At 50.7% G+C, this 23,299-nt stretch overlaps 1 protein-coding gene across 4 annotated transcripts in view; it reads right to left on the bottom strand.

Annotated features, from left to right (window-relative positions):
* Window positions 1–489: 489 nt before the first annotated feature.
* The window catches only part of LOC122373236, a 68,724-nt gene continuing 45,914 nt past the window's right edge, over window positions 490–23,299 (bottom strand). For 2 of the 4 annotated variants that reach the window (XM_043351092.1, XM_043351091.1), the window contains exons 5-15: window positions 17,152–17,256; window positions 16,680–16,841; window positions 9,493–9,617; window positions 9,075–9,172; window positions 8,621–8,760; window positions 8,146–8,248; window positions 7,464–7,517; window positions 4,679–4,881; window positions 4,195–4,361; window positions 3,615–3,723; window positions 490–3,316 (exon numbers count right to left, since the gene is read on the bottom strand). In XM_043351092.1, the coding sequence (XP_043207027.1) occupies window positions 1,011–3,316; window positions 3,615–3,723; window positions 4,195–4,361; window positions 4,679–4,881; window positions 7,464–7,517; window positions 8,146–8,248; window positions 8,621–8,760; window positions 9,075–9,172; window positions 9,493–9,617; window positions 16,680–16,841; window positions 17,152–17,256 (3,572 nt within the window). In that variant the 3' untranslated portion in view covers window positions 490–1,010. The remainder of the gene's footprint in view (window positions 3,317–3,614; window positions 3,724–4,194; window positions 4,362–4,678; window positions 4,882–7,463; window positions 7,518–8,145; window positions 8,249–8,620; window positions 8,761–9,074; window positions 9,173–9,492; window positions 9,618–16,679; window positions 16,842–17,151; window positions 17,257–23,299) is intronic. The other 2 variants (XM_043351094.1, XM_043351093.1) reach the window with 1 other exon arrangement.

The following is a 23,299-nucleotide window of genomic DNA, read 5'->3' as shown; positions in this document are numbered from 1 at the left end:
GTAATACATGTCACTGAAACATCGTCGTTTGAAAAGCAACATTCATTGTGAAGGACCCTGAAGCTTAACAGCGAATTGACCTGTTTTGATTGTGTGGACATTGCACGTACATAAAAAGAATGCAGTTGATGATTCGTCATAGTTTTTGTAAGGATAAAAAACCCGAAAGAATTTGCAACAAAATGAATATGGAATTTATGGGCATACGAATAGCTGAGGTCATTTTAAAAGCTTATCAAAAGTAACGTGTATTGTGAAACACCCTGTAGAGTACATACAGTTTGACACTATGTCAACGGTACCACAGCGCGTGGACAAAGCATGGGACGCGCACGCACCAAAACCAACGGCCAGTACGTACTTCAAGCAGTCGCAGTCGCTGTAATTTCTCCATTAGACGAAACTGCTGCTGCACTGTGACTTAGAGAACAAGGTGCACTTTTCATCCATACATGCAGTACCTACTGACGTTGCCAATCAAAACATCCATACTTTGGGTCAATTTTATTTTCGATTCATATCACGGTTGAATGGAAGACTAGGACACTAGCATTGCATCTACTTCAGTACACAAATCATTGTAAATTCCTGAGATCACATTGTAGGGAATCGATCAATAAATTACCCGTACTATACAATCAAACGGCGTAATAAACAATAAAGTGATCAACAACTGCAGACTACCGTTCAGCACTATTCCTTCGAACAACACAGCAATATCGGATCGAAATAGTTAGTAGCCAGTAGCCACTCAACAGTCGTTTCGCAAACGGAAGACTCCTGTTTCGAAGCGTTATGAAAGCTGAAACTGGTGATCAGCTTTGAATGTTACACGGTATCTTTAGTTTAACATGGGCATCTGCAATAACAAACACATGTCTGAGGGAGCTCCCACCCTATCAGCTCGCTGCTCCACACCACTCTCGTTAACCCGACTGAAAACCACTCCCGAACGGTCATCTAGCTGAATACATCACACATATGGCACCTCTACCTCCTCTATCAACATACTACGTGTTCCTCTTCTCGAACCGGGCCATGAGTTCGTTCATGTCAAACGTAGCCGCTGGCTTGTGTTTCCGACTGCGGATCCGATGCATCCCGTCCCCAATATTCTCCAGAGGCGGCGGCGACTCCGGGCCGGCGCCCTCCTCCTCTCCAGTCGGCGGCACCTCGGAGACGCGTTTGGCCGCCTTCTGAACGGCCTGTTTGATGATCAGGTCCAGCTGTTCCTTCATGTTGGGCTCCGGAGGAGCGGCCACCTGGTTCGGTTTGTCGTGACCGCCGACGCGCGGCCCGTCGTCACCGCTCGTCGATGGGTCGTCGGTCGGCTTTGGCCCGTCGACCGGCGGCGGATCGTCGGTCCGCGCCGCCGCCGCCGTGGTCATCTCGCTAAGTACCGAGTTCATGGCCCGCCGCACCTCTGGGGTCGGCTGGGCGGAGTGCTCGTCACCCGACACGTTCCCCGAGCTGCCGCCCGAGCTGACGGCCACCTCGGCCGGCTCGTCAGAGCTCACTGAGAAGCGGTCCTCCTCGGGAGCGGAGGGAGAATGGGGAGAGGCGGGGGAGGCGGGGGAGGAGGCGGCCAGCACCTCGCCGAGCACCGCGTCCATCGCGCGCCGCACCTCCGCCGGCGGCTCGGTTGCAGGCGGCTTGGACTCCACTGTCGTCTCAGCGGGCTGGTTGGCTCCGAGTGAGCTGCCCTGCTCCACTTCCCTCTCTTTCTCCTTCTTCTTCTGCTCTTCCTCATCCTCTCCCTCGCTCTCGCCCTCCCCCGCGGCGGCTGCGGCGCGTGCCATGGCCGTCTGCACCTCATCTCGAACGGCTCGGATGGCTCGCTGCACCTCTGGTTGCTCTGTGGGCTCATCCTCTCGCTCTGAATCTTCATCACCGCTCACCGGAATAATAACAAACTTGTCGCCGACGCGGCGCGCCAGCGGACTTTGCGGACTCTGCGGCGGGATGTTCTGGAAGCTCGAGTTTGAGATGACACGCTGTAGCGGTCGGTGGCCGGGACCGATTGGCAGAGGGGTGAGCGGCGGTCGAGAGCCTCCCCCGCCCGTGGGAGAGTTGGGAGGGGTGCGTACTGCCGACAGACACTCACTGATGGCCGCGTGCAGTCGCTCCAGGTGTTGTTTCTCCTCCGCTGTGAGAGGATCCACTCTGGAGGTCGGAGGAGGAGCAGGGGTGACGGGAGGCGGTGGAGGGCCCCGCGCCGCCTCGGCAGCTTTCTGTCGGTCGGCCAGCGCCGCCCCGCGTCCCAGGTCCACCCAGCCGCGGTTGAAACAATCACAGATGGACGCATGAAGCGCAGCCAGTGCCGCCGCCGGGTCCGCCTCCTGCTGCAGTGCCGGTTCGACTGCCATCTGTTCAACCACTGCCTCGTGAGTCCTCTGTACTTCTTCCGTAAATCCTTCGGGCAGAGACGGCGGCGGGTCGCGCGGGGCCTCGGCCGCCTCTGGGGGCGCCGGAGACGGAGTCGCCTCACTGGCCGCAGCCTCGTGTCTCCTCCAGTGCTCAGCCAGGAGCTGATCCTTGCGGCGCGAGTCGGGCTCTCCGCCGGCCAGAAGTGCCGCCACCCGCTCCGTCGTCTCGTGCAGCTCGCTGTCAGGAGGGGCCTCAGAGTGAACCTCAACACTGACCCTGATCGGCACAGGCGCACCGGCCGCCGGAGCCCCCAGACAACGCGCCACGGCCGCGTGTAGAGCCGCCTGCCGCTCAGCAGTGCGCTTCTCCTCCTCCGACTGTTCAGCGATGACGGGCGCGGCGGCCGGCCGGGGCGGCGGCGGCGGCTCATAGCCCTGCTCCAGTCGGTCCGTCTCGATCTGCCGCTGTACGAGCGCCAGCTGCCGGCTGCGGCTGGGGTCGCCACCGTCCGGCCGCAGCGTGGCCTCGATCACGGCGTGGAGGCCCCGCTGGCGCTGCACCGTCTGAGTGAACATCACCAGAGTCCGCTCCTGATCCAGGGAGTCGGCCGCCTCCTTCGCCTCCCCTCCCTCCTTCTTCCCCTCTCCATCACCAGCCTCCTCTTCCTTTTCCTTCTCTCCGGCTCCGACGGCCGCCTCATTAGCCCTCCTCTCCTCTCCATCGTCCGGGGCCGTCTCCACTATCAGCTCTGTGGGCTCGGAGCCGACTGAGCTTCTCCCGGCCGCCAGATGCGGTGAGCTAGCCGCCGACCGCTGCAGAGGAGTCGCAGGCTCGATCACAATCGTCGGCGGCACGAGGTTTGTCATCTGCACGTGTTCGCGCTTCCGCTTGCCGCTGTCTGAGGCGGCGGAGCTGTTCCTTATCCCGTAGCCGAAGTACATCGCCAGCCCTAGGGTGGTCGGGGCGGGGTTAGAGTTAGTAAGTGAGAGTGTGGGTTAGGCCAGGCAGAGCATGCAAGATTATCGGCTCGGAGATGTTAGTGCAGCAGAGAGCTGGGTAACCGGAGTGCGAGTAAAATAGGCATAAAACTGAAATCATGCAGATAAGAAAAAAAAAGAAGAAAATGCAAAAGATGCAAAAGGAACCGCAAACTAAAGAAAATAAAACGTGTTAGAAGGTCTGCGTGCGATGAATGCAGTGAATCATGCAGTGCAGTCAGGTCGGCCAAACATGACGACTGCTCTCACCGAGAATCATCCAGATAGCGAACCGGATCCAGGTGGCCGGGCCCAGCTTCATCATCAGGTACACGTTAGCGAACACGCTCAGCATCGGCAGGAACGGCACTAGTGGCACCTGGCGGCCGCGGCGGGAAACACGAGCGGTCAGAGGCGGGTACACGGGAAACGAGCCACGCGTGGGATGAGGAGTGAGGACTGAAGAGTCAAGGGGGTATAGAAGACCGACGCTCGAATATTGTGGGCTTTGGTCGTCGCTGGAGCCATTAGAGAAAAATACACCGCTCAGAGTTGGCGTGTGAATTGATAGTATGAGCAGTAGTAACTTCAGAGCAACAAAGAATCTGTCCAAGTGCGATACAAACTAGACTGTGATGTCCGAATAAGACGGTCGAGACAAGCTTCTTTTCGCTTGACTGCACATGAGATGTTAAGTCGGATTGCACGTAGCCTGCCCTAAGCCGAAATTTCAACTCCACTGCCACGACATTTGTGTAGAATCAGAGTATAATCACGCTCGCGTAGAATCAGGAGAATCCCGCCGGGTTGGACGATCCTCTTCCCATTGGGCCGCCCAAACTCTGCTCACCTTGAAGAAGAGGTGCGCCTTGGACTCGGGCTGCAGCTTGACGATGAGCACACAGAGTAGCATGGCCGTGCCGAGTAGGGCAGCCAATGCGATGGCCCACGGTTCGGCGTCTGAGAGCTCCTCGGCAGCAAACACCAGCACGGCACAGAATCCCACCGTGATGACGCCTGGAGAACAACACATCACAGCTGTAACGACACTGATATACAGCAGCAGCAACCAGTACGGCGCAGAAGGCCACCGTGATGACGCCTGGAAACGACACATCACAGCTGTAACGACACTGATATGTATGTAACGACACGGAGAATAGCAGTTGATTGGAAAAAATATGTCATCAAATATCATATCCCACGTCACGTCACACACCCAAATTGCAACAACACCACCATCTCCCTCCGCCAAAACACATCATCCCTTTACGCCGGCTGACGTGCCAACTGACGTGACGTTGACATTTAGTACCCAGCATCCCCGTCCGTACCGTAAGCGATAGTGATGTGGTTGACCAGCCGCGCCGACTCATGTGACGGGTTCTGCTGCCGGCCCAGGTTGAACACCCGCGATACCAGGGTGGTGTTCTTGTCGGAGCCGAGGAGCAGCTCGGTGCTGGCGGTGGCCGGCAGGGTCGGTCCGTCCGCCAGGTCCGCCTCGTGGTCAACCAGGCCCAGAGTCTCGTCCCGGTACCTGAGGGGAGGAGGGACGGAGTGAATACCGACTTTTGCGCGGCGCACGTCGGACACGTCGGACAATGAAGTCATAATCTCAAGAACAAGAAAACGACAAAGATCTTATTTAAAACTTGATTAGGTCAGTTTCAATTTTTTATATTGTTCGAATTTACATAACAATAACTAAGGGGCACGGTGAGCTAACTATGCAGACAAAACACAAGCAAGAAACACTTTCTCATTTGAAGCACGCTGTTCCAGCCGGCCAGCGCCAATGTTAGTTACGGGGGTCGGGAGCGAGGAAGGGCAGTACCACGTAGCGGCTCAGAGACCCCAAACCGGTACCCTCTACCGCCACCGTACGGCCTCGCCGGCACCAGTGCGACCTAGTGCTCACTTCAGGTTAGTAGGGATCCGTGCTCATCCAGTGTTCTACACAGTGCGAAGCTTCTGCCAACCAGCAATGCATCTGGGTTACTGTGGAAGCGTGCATCAGCGACGGCCCAAGACGGCACAGCTAGCGGCCACACGCTGCTTATAGGCCACGAGTCCTGGACGAACCGGCAAGAGCCAGAAGCCACTCGATATCAACCCGGTCTGGGCGCCTCAGTAGTAGATAGACGGTAGAAAGACGTCGCTATTCAGCAGTCCAATGCCATTATTTGTGTAGCCGATAGGGTAACTGGGGCTCGGGTACTCTCATTCACCAGGCGGTAGCTGGACAGTCAGTAGTGATGCCGCTTTGCAGACATTAGCCGCCAGCCAGCAATGTCTGCCAGTACGTTCACATCTGCAGCTGCTATTAGGAACCATTCAGCTGGTATGTGTGTTTAGTCTTTACCAGATAGAAGCGGGGGCGAAACGTTCGGAAATTTCGCCCACCCCTCTCTGGCTGAGCTGGTGTTTTGGTGATACGCCGGAATCTGGGACTGTCTTGTTGGGCGGACTTGTTAGGCGGTACGGGATCAGGAATCCTTCATTTGCCACTATCTAAATGTTTTTTTTTCATGTGCTTTGCGGTTGTTCTGACTGACGGAAGATGGGATCGCATGGTGTAGCAAGAAAGCCATGTGGCTGATAATACCCTAGACTCCGTGTTACAAGAGATTACGGCTCTCCCATGTGATAACGTGATCACGAGCGTCTTAGATGTCCCTTCTGCTGCCCGGCCGTCACCCAGCCTGTGACATTCCAAGAGTGACACCCATCTAACGACACAGTGATCATCTCCCAACCGGATCGAGCCACGGTCACCGTTGTTTCTGATCGTGCCACCCCGACTCCAATTGTACCTCCGACAGCTATCGCGATAGGTCTGCACCGCAAAAAGGATCGCTATTGTCCCGCTGAGACCAGAATAATCGGAATTCCGGTAAACGAATTATCTGGAAACTAATTTAGAAACTTCATCTGATCAGGCTAGACACTAAATGGACCAATGCCACACCGGTGTATTGGGAAAACGTGACAAAGTCCCGATTTGAGGCTGATACTGTAAGTGGACAGGTCTTTCGCTACGTCTCATTCTTAGAAGAGGCAGGTGCAAAGTATATTGGTAATTAGTATCCCTATTTGTGGAGCGGGATTTGTGGTCGGATAAGAACATGAGATACCATCAGTGTGATCGATGGTCTGCAAGGCTGCAGATGCGGTGGCTTAGGCGATGTAAAAAGACAAAAACCCAAAGGATATTAATTGCCAAGTTTATCACAAGTGTCTTCACTTGGTAAACTGAAGCTTATTTTGAAAAATACGAGCCTCCGTATCACTTGCAAATAAGAAATATATCAGATTCAGGTAAAACGCCATTGACACATTCAAAAATACGGTGCGTTGACGCATTGGTTGGTTCTCAATTCTCGTGATTGTCAAACATTATCTGCTGAAGGGAAAAGACCCAACTGGCAAGAATTTGGAACCAAAACGCGCAAGCAAAACCCCTTTTGGCTAATACTGACCGCTAAGTCTCAGGCAAACAGCCTCTTGATGGCCCAACTCCCAACGCCAATCCTGATCCATGATTCCCTGTCAGAGTAATTGTTCTCAGATTCATTTATGTAGGAAAGTCACTCAAAAGTAACATCAGGGAGTCGACAGAAGCTGTCTCTTCGACTAAGCGCATGAGCTAAAAATTTGTGTGGATGAACATTGAACGTGTGACTACCACAGTTGCTGGTGTGGGAACAAAAGCCAGGCGTAGCCAAGTTCGCCACTTCAAGTCATTGTTTCTTCTGCTTCTTACTTCAGCTTGAAATTATGAAGGACTGATTTAATATGACTTCATTATGAAGGACTGAGTTAGTGATTAGTATTTAGTGCTGCAAACTACAAGATCCCACACTTCCTCTACCAGACATCTACCGTTAATAATCGTTCTATGATTAGCGTGCCTATAGTTAGTGGCTAGTGCACTAGCGCGCTGGACTTCATACTCCATGGGCGCGCAGTCTAACTCATTCTCGGCACAAGCTATTTTCACTGCGAGTGCACGCGCGTGTATGCGTCACACTTGCATGCGCTGTGCATGCGTGCGTACGTGTGTGTGTCGCCCTCCACCACCTGTGGCCGCGAGTGGTTTGAGCCGGCGCGGTGCCTTACACAGCTGCGGCAGACAGTCGCAGCAGTCGTCCCTCGGATGGTGACGGTTCGTACCTGTAACACTGGCCTCCGTCAGAGGAGGGACGGGGCGCCACCCGACGGACCTACAACGACGGACGGATAGACGGACGGACGGGCGTCACGAACAAGCGCACAACCAGAGCAATACCGTGCTTTAAACTAGCCCTCATAGGAAGCGCACATATATAAATGAAAAGCTCAGTAAAGCGAAAAATAGACGAACAAATAAACATTTCAAAGACAAGCAAGTAAGCATTACAAAACATTGGCTAAAGTAAATAAGAAAAAATGTAAATAAGAGGGGAGAGCAAAACACAAAAGTAAAAACACAAAATCATAGGAAACAATAGCGCGTTATATGGCACCAAAGTAACACAAAAGTGACAATGTCGCTACATCGAAGCACAGCGAAAATAAAACGCCTTGAAAGCAAAACAAATCTCGCCAACATTTACAACTTATTTAGCTAACTTCAGCGCTCAGCCTCCCTCTCAAAGATCAGATAGTGTCCAAGCATTTCTGAATATCCATTCTCCCAAAAAACACATACCCCGAATATACGACAAGACAGCCAATTATCCACTAACTAGACACCCAGCATCCAGCCAGCCAGTCGGCCGTCTAGCCAGCGGTCCCGACATCCATTTATCGCTCCACTTACCGGAGAACCAGCACGCAGACGGCCACCAGCGAGTAGGCCAGCAGCGTGCCGATCGACATCATGTCCACCAGCTGCTCCAGGTCGAAAAACGACGCCATCGCGGCTGCGGAGAACGGGAGGGGTGGGGGTGGGACGGTCACGCACCTCCAGCGTACGGCATGACTAATTCAGGCATACACTACTGATATAGGGTGTATGCTTCAGGTCTTACAGCCTACAGGCAGTTAGGGATAGACAAAAAGGTGTGATGAAGCTATCACATCTCGAACAGCAGTCGCATTCTGTATCAGCTTCTGACACCGAACACTCCTAATGCAAAGAAATATACGTTGCACACAGCACACGCGACACTATACATTTTTATCACCTCAGCCCACCAGCCACCAGATGTTCCATGACCCCCCGTGACTTTAAATGACCTTCGTTGACATCTCATGACCTCATGACCTCATCTCATGACCTCCCGTGGCCTCACCAGCGAACACGCCGGCCAGCAGGGTGGACCAGAAGGGCGTCTGGAAGCGCGGGTGGATGTCGGCCATCCAGCGGAAGATGAGCCCGTCGTTGGCCATGGCGTACAGGATCCTCGGCAGCGGAAACAGCGCGCCCAGAAGGCTGGCGGAGACCGGGCGGGTGGGTTTACAACAAGGGTCAGGTGAGGTCAAACAAGGGTCAGGTAGGGTCACAACGGAGCTTTGGTGGAGGGAGGGAGGGTCAAATGACGGGCAAAAGGGGTCAGGTGAGCTCAAACAGGAGTCAGTTGAGGTAGGTGGGCCAACCGGTTTTATCCGATCATATAGAGATAACAGGCATTGGAACTCACCTAGTAAAGGAAAATTCTGACTCACCCTTATTAGAAAGGATTGATGTCTCCAATAGAGTAGAACCTGAACAGGACTCTGACTCACTCCAGTTCGAATCTGACTCACCTGGATGAGAGTCCGAACAGAGCGCCGATGGTGACGATCCAGCGGGCCGACTCCCAGCCCAGGTGGTCAAACACGGCCGGAATGGGCGCGTCCTCGTCCTGTGAACAGGTCACAGGCAGAGGTCCATGAATAGAGGTCAGACGACAGAGGGAAGATATATCAGGGGTCAGAGGCCACAGGTCGTAGGACAATGGTCAGTGGTCACAGTTCAGACGACAGAGAGCGCATTTCCGAGATCAGGAGTCACAGGCCAGGGGCAGCACCACAGTCTCCCAATCAGGAGCGGTCGTAAGAGGGCAGATGACAGAGGTCCTTGAAAGTACAGCCTTGTCCAAACAGAAATATCCATCATACAAAGGGGTAGCTAGCTAGCAAAGACACCGACAGAGCGCCCGGGGCGACCGCTCTGGGCTCTCACCTGGAGGTAATAGGGCCACATGAGAGTCAGCACCGCCGACACGCCAAAGTAGGAGAGAAAGATGACCGTCAGACCGATGATGATGGCCAGGGGGATGGAGCGCTGCGGGTTCTTCGCCTCCTCACCTGAAACACAAACACAACACACGTAAGGTGAGGGTAAAACAACGTATAAATAAGCGCATGACAAAATACAGTTGAAACTGGACCAAAGGCATAAAGGCGATACAATTTGCATGCCAATGAGCACAATAATCCGCAAACGCTGCACAAGAAACAGTGTAAGTCATTTCAGATATCGTTGAAACACAGGCTCAATCCATGTGTGAGCAGTGGGTATATTAGAAGCCTGCTGCGGCCATGATTATGAATTATGATGATATCATTGTGTGACACATACAGCGCATATGCATAGTTATGTCTAGAGCAAGTCAGTTCGGCAGCTGTCCTTCCACCATAGATGTCAGTTGTCGCGTCTGATGACCGCTTGGTGGTATTGTCTAGAAGGCGCCATACCGGTCCCGAACTCGATTCAACAGGCAATTCTCAGCTGCAGAGCCAACCAAATAAAAAGGCCGGATAACAAGGTGTTGGGGCGGGCCGGAGTCTCCTCTAATAATCCCTGCAGCAGCAAGAGAAAAATGTAATAATATCCAAAAAGGAACAGGATGCCACAGTGACTGATGAAAGTCCAAAGATCACTTACGTATAATCCCAGCAATAGACATCGGTAAAACGTAAAAATGGAGTCACATCTTTACGCCGACATAACGGAAATATCCTGCGACATTACGCTCGGCGAAAGTTTCTCCCGTGTGAGCCGGTCTGGCGATTCCTGCACACCTCAGCTGGTAAGACCGGTCTCAGCCGGCCTGCCGGTATGTTCCGGGTATGTGTTGTAGACTGGATCAAGGGAGGGCACTGGTGAGCGCCTCAGGAGGGAGTGGGGAGCCCAGGTGCCACCCAGTGACCTCCAGACTGACGACCGAGGGGCACCAGACACACGGCCGGCTCAGAACGCTGACGGCTCTGCTTGGGATGTGTGGCAGGACGTGGGGAGGACCCCAGTTCGAACACCCGGCAGAGACCGTCAGCGCAAATTGTCAGGAAGGATTGCCAGCAACAGCACGGAGCGTGGCCGAGCCACATGGTGTAGTGATTAGTACCCGATATGTGGAGGAGGCGTCGATTAGTTGTATCGTCTAATTGTTGTCTCGAAGGCTTAAAAACGTTCTAGGATTAAACACCAGCAAGATTCTATAGGAACATTTTCATGTGTAGGCATCATAGGTGGCGGAACGGGGAGGACACCGGGGCACCGTGCCCCCTTTGATTTTGGCATTTTAACATTAGCCCTATGGGCGTTGCATGGAAAGAATGGGACCAAAAGTCGGCAGTACCCCCCCCCCCGTTAATTAAAGGTGTTCCGCCGATACTGGTAGGCATATGAGACATGTGACACAGCTAACGCGGCAAAAAACTGACGTCAAGCGCTGATAAGATGTGATATGAAGCTAAATAAAAATAGTTGGTACAATGAGGCGGTAACTCGTGGCACTATACCTCACGACTCGGCCACAGACTGGGCTACCGCAACCGCAAAACTGGACCGCAAACGACCGGAGCGTGTGCTAAACCAAAGCCAGCGACGGCATCACAGCAGTTGGAGGATTATAGCCGGATTGTAATAATAATAATCGATCAAAATAATGTCAAATTGAATGGAGCTCATTTCAAAGAGGATGGACGATATTCCCCGAAATTTCATGGTGGAAGATAAACTGTCGACATACCACGTATGATGGTTGGAAGATTCTACTACCCGCTATTCCCTAGTCACAACTGAACAAACTGTCGCTCTTGATCCCTGCCTAGCCGATCAGCCATTGATTTAAACCTACCGTTCCAGTCTCAGCCTAGTACCTACCTAGGCACATCGGCTGATTATAGTCGCTCTTGGTCCCTCACCAATCCGTCGGTATAAATAGCTGCCTACTAGTTATCTCAGATCTCCCAAAATCTCGTAGAATATTGTTTCCCTGCTTTGAACACTGACAGCCGGCAGTGAAAACATCCGATTTCCTACCTGGCGGACTGTGTGGCAAGCGCCGTCCTGCAGCCGGAAACCAATGACATGGATTTTCATGTAGCAATCGAACTGTTCAACCGCCCCGCCCTCGGCTGTGGCTTGACAAGTTGCAAAGGCATGCCATGCGATTTGGCATTTACTGCGGTGAAAAGTTGACGTTCGATACTTCTAAGAACAAGTCCGTCGTAATGATCCCAGTGAAACCTTGTAATTGCTTACGGCACCCTTAGACCAGTGTTTGCATTATCGAAATATATGAGATTTGAGAATGTCAAGCATTTAAAGACTCTTGTTCAGCATCTGCAAAAGCACTGACTTTGACCGAGAGAGCAAATCATGAATGTCATGTAGGTACAAAAGCAAGCTTTGGGTCAGGACACCCGTTCAAAGGAGCTTGCGTTGTTTTCCACAGGCACGGAGATATGACACCCCACCCGACCGCATTTGCATACAAAGGGCTCAACAAGATAGTCCCAAATCCATACGCGAAACGTTGCATTGAGAAAGTGATGCGTCGCAATTGGAAACACGACGGAACTGTCGAGGGCTGGCACTACCTTCTGGTACACGTAACCAGATAGTTAAAATTAGAAATCCGTATCTACCGGTATTGGTTACAGGACAATAAGCATGCCAGCATTGCCCACCCTTAAGCCATGTAATTTTATTGACAGGACAGCATATCCCTGCACCGCGGGAATGTTCATTTCGTAATCGTGATTTGGACCCAATGACCTGGGCGAAACCGGCCTTCAAATCATGGACTTTCTGCTTCAAATTGCTCAGGCATAATAAATCATGTAAAAGCTAATAACGAATGTTAATCAAGGCAGCCCCTTATCGGTCTATATGCACCCAGCTATCGTGCAATATAGGTACCTAAATTTAGTAGGAGACAAGAGTTTGACAAGGATTTGTTGGTTTAAGTCATGCGATGTAGTTACACCCGGTGCGATGTACTTATTTATATACACTGTGGTTACACCTATCTCAGATAGGACTTAGGAATAAGCAGTGTGCAAACGAAACCTCCGTCAGAAGCAATAGGTGGGACGCTCGATCACACAACTGCCGGACGATTAGGGCATATTAGGCATGAAAAGGTAATTTTATTGACAGCTGTCGCAACTCGCTGCGCTAACGAAACTAATCCGTTTTTAGTAAGACTGATTGCATGGAAACCGGCAAGAGTACGGGCGGGACTTCTTGCATTTCCTGTCGCTGGCTGGTTTGGCACGTTCCAGTGACAGCTCGTTAGCCAGGAGATATTGATGAGATTGCGAAAATATTCAAGCCCTAGTCAGCAAGTGTCCTTACATGCTTGGCAATAGCATGCACGACCTGCCTTGCTGGCTTGGGCGAACACCTCACCTCTGCATTTTTTTTTTTGCGAGATATTGCAACACTTATGTACTTTATAGCGACTAGTATGCAAGAGTCTAATTTACCTTTAAATATTTGAAATCAAACCAATTAAACCCATTGAAAACAGCCCCCACATCCCGAATGTGATTGCTTTGCTACCGCGCTTTTAAATTTCAACATCCCTGACAAGTAAACGACTTCAACAGATACCGAATGCATCAATACCTATCACTGAACAAAATTTATAATTTGTCTATATTTCGAGTTCGTTTATGAGAAAAAAAAATACTTGACCTAATAAACAATATTTGTCGCTGAAAGTTGTTTCTATCGCACGTTTATCACGGGTAATTCAATTTTATGCATGGCATACCATTAATTTCCCTGTTGACTAGCCGAAAACGAAACGGAAGTCTAAGCCAATCTGGGCTTTTTTATTTTCGGCTCGATCCCGTAGTTTTTTTCAATTAATCAAGTTTTCGCCTCTTAGGCCCGCACCTGCTCCCCGGTGTTTTCTGGAAAATGAAACATTTCGGAGACTAAAACAGCATGAGATCATTAAACATTCCCGATCCGTGTGAAGATGTTCATGCAACTGTACGAGTATTGCAGCTCATGAAATGCGCATTACGCAGCCCATGAAATACGATGAGAAGAAAACCCAAAATATGTGGTTCTGTTGCAACTTCTACTGGGTGAAAACGAATCACAATTTTTAAGTGAGTGCAAGTCGGTGGTAAGCTTAAATGACACTCGCAAATACAAGCGGAACACCAATGCAGCATAAAAAGCATAAACTGGTTTCTGCGTATTGCATAGTATCTATACCTACTTCCACAAAAACTCAGAACATAGTCAGATGTAATGCAAATAAACCAGCAATAAGAACCACAATCAATCATGAAGCTGAAGTACTTGTGCCATATAATCCGAACCATATAATCCAAACCAGATCTGAAGCATTCATGACATGTGACTGGCTTCGCCAAAAATTCCTGGTAAGGCAGCACGGCTAAGAGAGGATGCCTGGCAGCGCTCTCGATCTAGTGGCGACCATAAACGCACATTAGACATATCAAACCAAATATTTGAGAGAATTCTGATGTCCTATTCGCCAATGACCACGTCCTCTAATTTTCAAATACCACTGTCTAAGAGAGGAGTCATACGCTGCGTTCGAGATAAAGCAGCGTATCTTATTAACAAATATACCAGTTTTGTTTTCAGCTTCCAGCTTGCAGTTTGCACAAACATTAACATAAAAACTGACATGCTAATGTGAGACGATAGCTATGTAAAGAGCTCCCGGAATTTATTTAAACGGATGCTGTACGTAAGTCATGCAGCCTAATGATCACCATGGCTGGTCGGTGCTTCCATCCGAGTCGCTGTGTCATAAACCGGCAAATCCTACTAATGATCATCAGAGAAAGCAATATAACTGGTGAACAACTCTGCGGCGACCCGCAAACACTCTCCCGAACAGAATAATGGCTATCACTGAACAATGCATTTAATAAAAGTGTTACCCCTAAAAGGGGCTGGATATGGCATATAGAAAACTGACATACTTCCTACACATGCGGCTTACGCCGGATGAATGCACTGCATGAACGATGAATACATGATTGGCAATAGCTTAAAAGTTAGATGAAATTTAGCACATACAGGGTGTCCGGAAATTATTTGCCCCCCCCCCCCCATCAACTCGCCGCCATAATTAATAAACAAAGAGCCCCCGGGGTCATGGTTTCTTTACCGCTTTATCCCCTGCCCTGTCCTACGCATTGGCATTCCATAGATCAAGATGTCCAGAGTATCCGCGCTGATGTTCAGTCATTCCTTTCACAGGCTCCTCAAAGTCTGTTTTGTGTGGGAGCTGGTTCAATCTTGCTGAGCTCCTCCCTCATGATTCCCCATTGGTTTTCGATTGGGATTAGGACAGAGGATTCCATTTGACTTCCCACTTCATTCCAGTCTTCACCATAACTTCAGCGCGATGACGCGTTGTCAAAGAGTACCTTTCATCATAGTGGAACTGGACACCACGTTCAAGTGCGAGTTACGCCTGCCTACACTGGCCCCTGGCACCTCGCAAGTGTCAGAGCCAGGTGACCAGGTTAGGTCATGTGACTAACGGACAGCTGTGGATAGCCTGAGGCACGGTCTAAGCAAATTTTAAACAGTTCTTAAAGCGCACGGTGGGATTACAGCTGAATGAACGAGGGGGAAATAATTTCCGGACACCCGGCCTTTATGACATAACCATAGGCCTATCTATAATTAATTCACTCAGTCTAGTGTATTATTCAAATAATAGAGCCTGATGATTGCAAACATTCAAACATGGACGGTTTGGGTGCCAGGATTTTTTTTGAAATTGCGTATTATTTTTGATAAATGAGTACCTACAACTTTTAAGCGAACCATGTCTGGCTGTGGTCGCCGAGGTACCGGTAAAGAAAAAAAAACTTTTTTCCCAAAAACAAAGACAAGCTCAGGTTGAGATCCGGCAGACCACCATATCACATCACGCCTGCTGAAATATGTCTTCCCAGGGCTAAATACACACATGGTCCTGCCTGGCCATCAATCCTGTTCTAACGAGGTAAATCCACCGGGTTTCACGCCTTTAAAGAAACGTGTCAGTTGTAATAAATATAGGACGTCAGTTTGTTACCTGATAGCGTTAAAACTTGTTCTTTTGTCCCAAGACGTTGCTACATCAACCAAGAGACACTAATCACGTCAGTAATAGGTCGAAAATATCAACTGAGCAGGCTGCTGATCTAGCGAGCCCAGAACCTACTCCATGGAACCGACATGACTATTATATAAAGAACATGCACCGAGCCTTGTGTATTCCCGTTGTAAGGTAGCTGCAAGCTGCGTCGCTGGCTGATATAATCCTGTGGTGACGCATAAGAAGCTAGTAATCAATTACTGTACACTTCTGCCACCTTTTGTTCCCTAATAATCAAACCAAACCTAATGCAGCTCATAGGGGGTGTATTTTGAATGTGCTCGAATACGTGAAGTTCGCCTAATTCTGTACTCGTTCAGTTGTATAACTGGCTCCAGCCCATTACAAAGACATGTCCACAGAACTGTGTAGGCGGCTCACTGACGCAGCTTCTGAGCGAGACCACCACTTATCCTTCCACCACAGTCACGCAGAAGGCACTCGTCCCCAGCCCCCGCCATTCTGAGCGCCGCCGCGGCACGGTCGCTCCGCCGCGCCCGCCCGTCCCGTCCCGTCCGGCTGCACAGCCCGCCATTCAGGAATTCAACAATGAACGTAATTGGCTTCTCCAGGATAGTGAAGCCAATATTAGCATAATTTTAGGAATTCATGTCACGTGGACAATGCCAGTATAGAAAGTTAATCGACGGAATTATTGTGACGTCACCACCATTTGACAGTTGGAGCCGCCTGAGACATTCCTGAATTGTAATCATTTCTTCCTATCAAACCCCTCGCATTTTTGTGTGGACATGGAATGCGTAGAATATAATTGCAAAGTAAATTTCTCCAAAACCGATATATCAGAATGCCAGCGAAATCCTCATCAACCTTCAACTGTGTGGTCACCACACTTGAACATCCTTTCACAAACGCACCGAACAACGCATCTGTCATATCCTTCCTATCATCACCCATCCTATTCTCTCTCACCTATCTCCAAAGCCACCTTCGTCCTGTTCACCAACCAGCTACCCCAGACACCACTCACCAGTGGTGGCCACGGCGTCGAAGCCGACAAAGCCGTAGAAGCAGCGCGCCGCGCCGGCCATGACGCCGCTGATGCCGAACGGCATGAAGCCGCCGGTGCCGTACGTCTCGTAGTCCCAGTTGGGTACCTCCTCCGGGTTGATACGCCAGTTGGCACCGTCAGCTGATAACAGGAGGGGGAGGGGGGGGGGCTAGGTAGCTGCCCAACACAAGGACGGTGGCCAATGGCAGGGCTAGAGAGCAGATGGTGGGGTTTATTTTGCTGGTGTAGCGTGGGGATGAGCTAATTAGTTGAGAAAATAAGTCCTGTCTTCTACTACAGACTAGAAAGCAAATGAAATATTTAAACGTTTGTAGAAAGGCGCAACGCGAAGTTTCGACATGTGCAGTAGCGAGCAAAACAAAACTCCAGCAGACGTTGGGTAAGACAGCTCAGGGGTATTCTCGCGATGAGTGCGAAGGTCGGGACGCACCTTTGAAGCTGCCCGTGATGATGACGTACAGCACGACCACCAGGTTGGCAAAGGTGAAGACATTGTTGAAGCGCGTCGACTCGCGCACTCCAATGGCCAGCAGCACTGGAACAGAACACAAGATTTTGCAGTCAGAGATGATAGCCGTTTTCACGACGGGCTATCTGGCGAATGCACCTAATTTGACCAAGTCTGCAACTAATCTCTTTTACAGCAAATATCTTCATTTTATGAATTTATATCAGTGTTTTAATCGATGATGCTCTCTGATAATATGACAAAGCAGGCATATAAGCAATTAGTGCAACCCTAGCTGATAGCTGCTAAGAGACACACTGAACCTGATTTGACCAAATATGTACCTAATCTGTACCAAATATGCACCAGATGTGTACCAGATGGCCGTCGTGAAAACGGCTATTGTCAACCGACATTTCCACATTCGACAATGCATACGGATTACGGATGATGTGTGGCGATAAATAAGAGACTACCAACGGCTAAGGCTAAGGCGTGGTTGATAAAACAAGAGCCGGGGAATATCGTGCTACTGCTAACAGACCAGTATAACGCCTTTTGGGGCGACTAACGGAGCGAGCGAGAGAGTGGGCCTTGCACGTGCGAAATTGCAAGGGGGTACCCCCAACTGACTTGTGCACGGCACCCTACTGACCGGTCTATAGCGATGTGCCAAATTTGGGCACAATCGGCCTAGCCGTTCTCGAGATCTGGAAGCGGCACCCTGCACGTGCGCACGTGCAAAATGGGTCCCAACTGACTTGTGCACGGCACCCTACTAACCGGTCCCTAACTGTGTACCAAATTTGAGCGCAATCGGTCGAGCCGTTCTCGAGATCTGGAAACGACCCCTGCACGTGCGCACGTGCAGCAGCACCCCAACTCTGGCACATGGATATGCAGTGCCTAGTGGGTGCCTACCTACATGCCAACTTTCAGCGCAATCGGCCAAGTAGTTACCGAGATATTGCAACAATTACAAAACTGACACCCCTTCGTTTTGCACGTGGCACGTGCATAAGGGGTCACCCACATGCATCGGGAATGGTCCAATACTTGGTAGAAGGAATGAAGCTACCCTACAAAAATTACCGCGTGTAAATCGGTCAAGTGGTTGCTGAGATATAAGCCTCGCAAAAGCGTCCGCACGGCCGGCCGGCCGGCCGGCCGGCCGCTCATACTCAGAAATTTCCGTTAATCTAAGGAAAGACTACGCTCGCTTCGCTCGCTCCGTAACCAGTATAGCGCCTTTTGGGGCGACTAACGGAGCGAGCCAGGGGGTGAGTCTTGCACGTGCGAAATTTCGAGGGGGTACCTCCAACTGACTTGTGCACGGCACCCTACTAACCGGTCTCTAGCGATGTGCCAAATTTGAGCGCAATCGGCCCAGCCGTTCTCGAGATCTGGGAGCGGCACTCTGCACGTGCGCACGTGCAAAATAGGTCCCAACTGACTTGTGCACGGCACCCTACTAACTGGTCCCTAACCGTGTACCAAATTTGAGCGCCATCGGTCCAGCCGTTCTCGAGATCTGGAAACGACCCCTGCACGTGCGCACGTGCAGCAGCACCCCAACTCTGGCACATGGATATGCAGTGCCTAGTGGGTGGCTACCTATATGGCAACTTTCAGCGCAATCGGCCAAGTAGTTACCGAGATATTGCAACAATTAGAAAACTGACACCTCTTCGTTTTGCACGTGGCACGTGCATAAGGGGTCACCCACATGCATCGGGAATAGTCCAATACTTGGTAGAAGGAATGAAGCTACCCTACAAAAATTACCGCGTGTAAATCGGTCAAGTGGTTGCTGAGATATAAGCCTCGCAAAAGCGTCCGCACGGCCGGCCGGCCGGCCGGCCGGCCGGCCGCTCATACTCAGAAATTTCCGTTAATCTAAGGAAAGACTACGCTCGCTTCGCTCGCTCCGTAATGAGCATACTTCAACCTACTGACGACTGGACGACTGAGCATCAGAAAGATGAACCGAGCAGAACGACCGGGTGAGGTGCAGCCGGCTCCGGGCGGGAGGCAATGTTAGCCCTGTGCCGAGCCTCTCCCATCACCACGGCTGCATCTTTGTCCCCAGTCAGCCGGAGTCGGCCCTGACTGTCAGTACGGCCGGCGAATAGCACAGCGGGACGGTAAATCTGACAGGTCGGCAGCGTCTGACAGGCCAACAAAATCTGACAGTGCGAGAGAGTCAGACAAGGCAGCATTATCTGAAAGGCCGGAGGAGTCCGACAGGCCGACAGAGGCTGAAAGGCCGGAGACCTCCGACAGAGCGGCATTATCTGAAAGGCCGGCAGAGTTCGACAGGCAGGCAGAGTTTGAAAGGCCGGCCCTCTCCGCCCAACGAGCCGCCGCCAATGGCTACTTGTCGGGGCCACTTTCACAACGTTGGTACTGACGACCAATAAATCACGTGCACCGGAACGGGGCTCTGACATGACAATCAACTAGCCCGCCTCGTGCTGAATAAGCCAGAGAACGGGGAAAAGTTTTCAGCGGAATAAAAATGGCATGTTCATATGATGCAGATGAAAGATAGCGAATGCAACGGACATAAATCAATCAGGCCGCCGACCAGTTCTGAAAATATTGCCACAAAATATCGAAATTGTAATAAATTAAATAAGCTAGTAAAAACTGGGAACTATGTAAACATGTCCATAAAGTTGTAATGAAGCAGCTATCTTTAGTTCAAGAGCGAATAGGTACGCCTACACATGAGATAATTTGAAAAAAAAAGAATTACCATATGCCATTAGGTGAACCTTATCCATGCCTGGCGAAAGTGGCAATCGCCTGCAATCGACCTGTCACCCGGTCACTCAACGAGAACAGCTGGCATCAAGTTTTGGGCCCGCATTTAACCCAATTTACAGCTAAAAGGTCTTTCTGAATTATGATGCCTCTACTATCCGTCCCTTCAAACTATAAGGTCCTTCACTTCATCCAGTCAACCCTGTCGACATTTCCAAGCATCAAGTTCCTTAGCTCATCTTTCAGATAAATCCCATCCCCACCATCAACGGCAAACAACCGTCAGCTATCTACAGAAAGTGTGTTGAGCGGGTCCGCATACACACCGCTCAAACGTTTAGCCCAGGATCGGGACACCAGATGATGGCCAGAGGTACGCTTCCTGCCGACAGCGTGACAGGCGATACGCGACACCCACACACGTTTACCACATTCCAACCGGGCTCAAACTGCCGGGCATTGCATTCCCACGTTGCAGGGCGGCAGCACACCCCGCAAGACAGTGCCCGCCACACGGAGAGGCGTGGCGTCCCGATGGGGAGTGACTTCAGAGAGGGAGTTCTGATGGGAAAAAATTTAAGAGCGGGTCAATCCCGTGATATGTGTGATAAGTGGTCCGTCCCGCTCACCAGTGTCATTCAAACGGAGCCAGTGTCATCCAAAGTACATCTCTCAAACTTTGCGACCACAGGTCATCTGCCGTATGTGCACTGTACACACCGGGGCTAGGTAGGGCTCTGCTTAGTGCTTACTCAATGACCTTGGCGAACCACGCGGGACTGCACAGCTCTCCCACCGGGGCCACCCACACTGCGCTGGCAAACACGATAGCACAGACTTTATCATTGCTGATGATAGAGCGACGATAACGTGAGAATATTGAGCGCTGCAGATAGAGAGCACTCTCTGGTGATCGGCTGTTTGCCACCATTGACCGTGGAAGTGCCCGACACGAGCTATCGGGCTTTTCCATGTATGCCATGTTGATACGTCTGTAAATATTTGCATCAACTGATGACCGATTCCATTTCAGACTAATACGTGCCAACAATCCATGCGTGAACCTCCCCCCCCCCCCACCGCTCAGCAACTAAGTACCACGCACTCACTAATTTAGACTAACAGTTAACGACTTAATAGAAGCAGCAACGCCATGCATAACAAATCCGTGTCAGTAGCATGTGCAATGTTCAATGTGCGCGCACAGTACACTGTTCACACATTTCAGCATGACCGAGGCACTCCTTCAATGAAGCAGCATTCGCACTGAAGACCTTGAAGATCTCTCAAACATTTAACGTAACGTCTCAGATTGACATGCTTTCCGAGGAGCGTCACGCCAGAATAAGCTGCTTCAGAGGCCTATTATGGTGATCGTATATTAACAACGATGGTTATGTAACAGTACTCAGACAAAGAAAAAATGACGGCTTAGCGCCGTTGTTGGTTAGTTCCAGAGCAGCTAAGAGCTTTTAGTTATATAATATAAGCGCATTGTCGCTTACTTATCACTGTCTACCGCAAAACTAATATACTACAGCTTTCCAAAGTATGCTATAGAGTTGGTACACTTGTATTATACCACCAGAAAAAAATTGCCACTAGCCTGCACATTGCACTTCTGCACGGGTAGATTTTACACATGTCCGTAGCACAATTGACTAAATGACATATAACTACACGTGTTCATACATATGTAAGCCCTTCACATTGCTACTATGGCCAGCGTTTACATGGCACCCGTAGATGTTCAACATGTTTGCCACGATAGCTTACATAAAAAAAACGCCAAAAAGCTGAATGTACACTATCACATCGATAGAACATGGTTTTGGTCACGATTAAATGCTGAATCCCCATTCACGTGTTCTCCCATCCAACCAGATAAAGATCCTCTGCCGGTTCATATCTTTGCACTTGCTGGCCAGGCCGGGCGTGGTTCTTGCCAAAATGATCACAGTGTCTCAGTGAGACTTTAAGAAAGTTAAATGCTATAGTAAAGCATGCGCGACGCCGCTCACGTCAATTAGCACTTTACAATGCAATGTTTCGTAAGCGCAGGCGGTGGCGTGAGTTCTCGGCGATCATGATCCTAACATGTCTAGATTAACCAATCCATGCATGACCACTATCAACTGATCATGGGCTAGTGCCGGAGATGATGGCAATGCTACTACTATTGTGTGTGGTCTATGAGGGCCATTGGCCTACAGTTTCTTGGTGAGGGCCATACGGGCGGGCATACAGTCACTCCTCCTCTCTCAATCACACAATAATTTATTAGTGGAAGGGACGATCACAAAACGCGCGAGCTATGATGATAAAGTAGGTACTTTTACAAATGTGCTTTTTGCGTTTCTCAAGTCAACCTGACAGTGAAAGATACCGCATTGCCTTTATAGAGCTTACCAGCGGTCAGCCGGCATAATATTTCAATAAATACTAGCCACTCTGGTGACAGTCGCTTGCGAAATCGCCAAGTGGCATTAGTGGTCACTGGTCATCCACGAAGATAATAACCACAGAGCTGTTAGCAAACGCATAAAGTCCCCGCAAGACTACGGATCCGATTTTCTGCGCCGACGCCAGCGAAGCCTCGGATCACTGCGACACCAGCGGCTCAAAACACCCCCTCAGCACCTGTCGAGTGAATTAACACCTGCAGAGACTACTTGACGACTCGCTAGCTTTCAAGGCACCTGTGGAGTGTGGGGGTCGAAGACGCCTCACACACCGACGTCTTAGGGGGTATGGAGGGAGACAGAGTGGTGCATCCGTGTCACCTGTCACAAGCAGAGCAGACATGTCTCGGCGATCTCCAGGAAGCTAAGAAGACGCGATAGAGAGTACAGACCGAGCGGACAGTCGGAACAGTGGTGTGCATTCAGCCTGGCACCGCCCGTCAATCCAGGGTGTATTTTCCATTAGACGCACGGCCCAGCGGCTGGGAACGACCTCAGCAGCCTGGCAACCACCAGCTTTGTGCGCCGCGACACACCTCTCCGAACTGACCGATACAAAGGGACGACGCGGCAGGCACAGAGACCATGGAGACCCGACAGGAAATCGGTGCCGCTCTCGATACTCGGGAGGGTGGCAACTGAGCATAGGGAGGGTGGCAACTCAGGCGAGAGGATACCGAGAACGTCCGACGGGGAGAAGGACTGGGAACGAACGGTTGCAGTGATACCGGCGGATACTGGGGCAAACCAGGCATATATTCAGGTCCACAGGTTAAAAAGATGGCCGTTCCACGCGGCACAGACCATGCCAGCACGAAAGCAACGCTGCAGTGAGCCGTCTTCTCACACACGCGTCACGGAAAATCACGATGTTCGTACGATCGGTCGGGTCAGGTCACCGG

This window comes from Amphibalanus amphitrite, unplaced genomic scaffold (assembly GCF_019059575.1).
Source record: "Amphibalanus amphitrite isolate SeventyFive unplaced genomic scaffold, NRLGWU_Aamphi_draft 001464F_arrow, whole genome shotgun sequence".
Classification (NCBI taxonomy): domain Eukaryota; kingdom Metazoa; phylum Arthropoda; class Thecostraca; order Balanomorpha; family Balanidae; genus Amphibalanus; species Amphibalanus amphitrite.
Note: the sequence above shows the minus strand (reverse complement) of the source record. Positions and strands in the feature narration are given on the sequence as shown.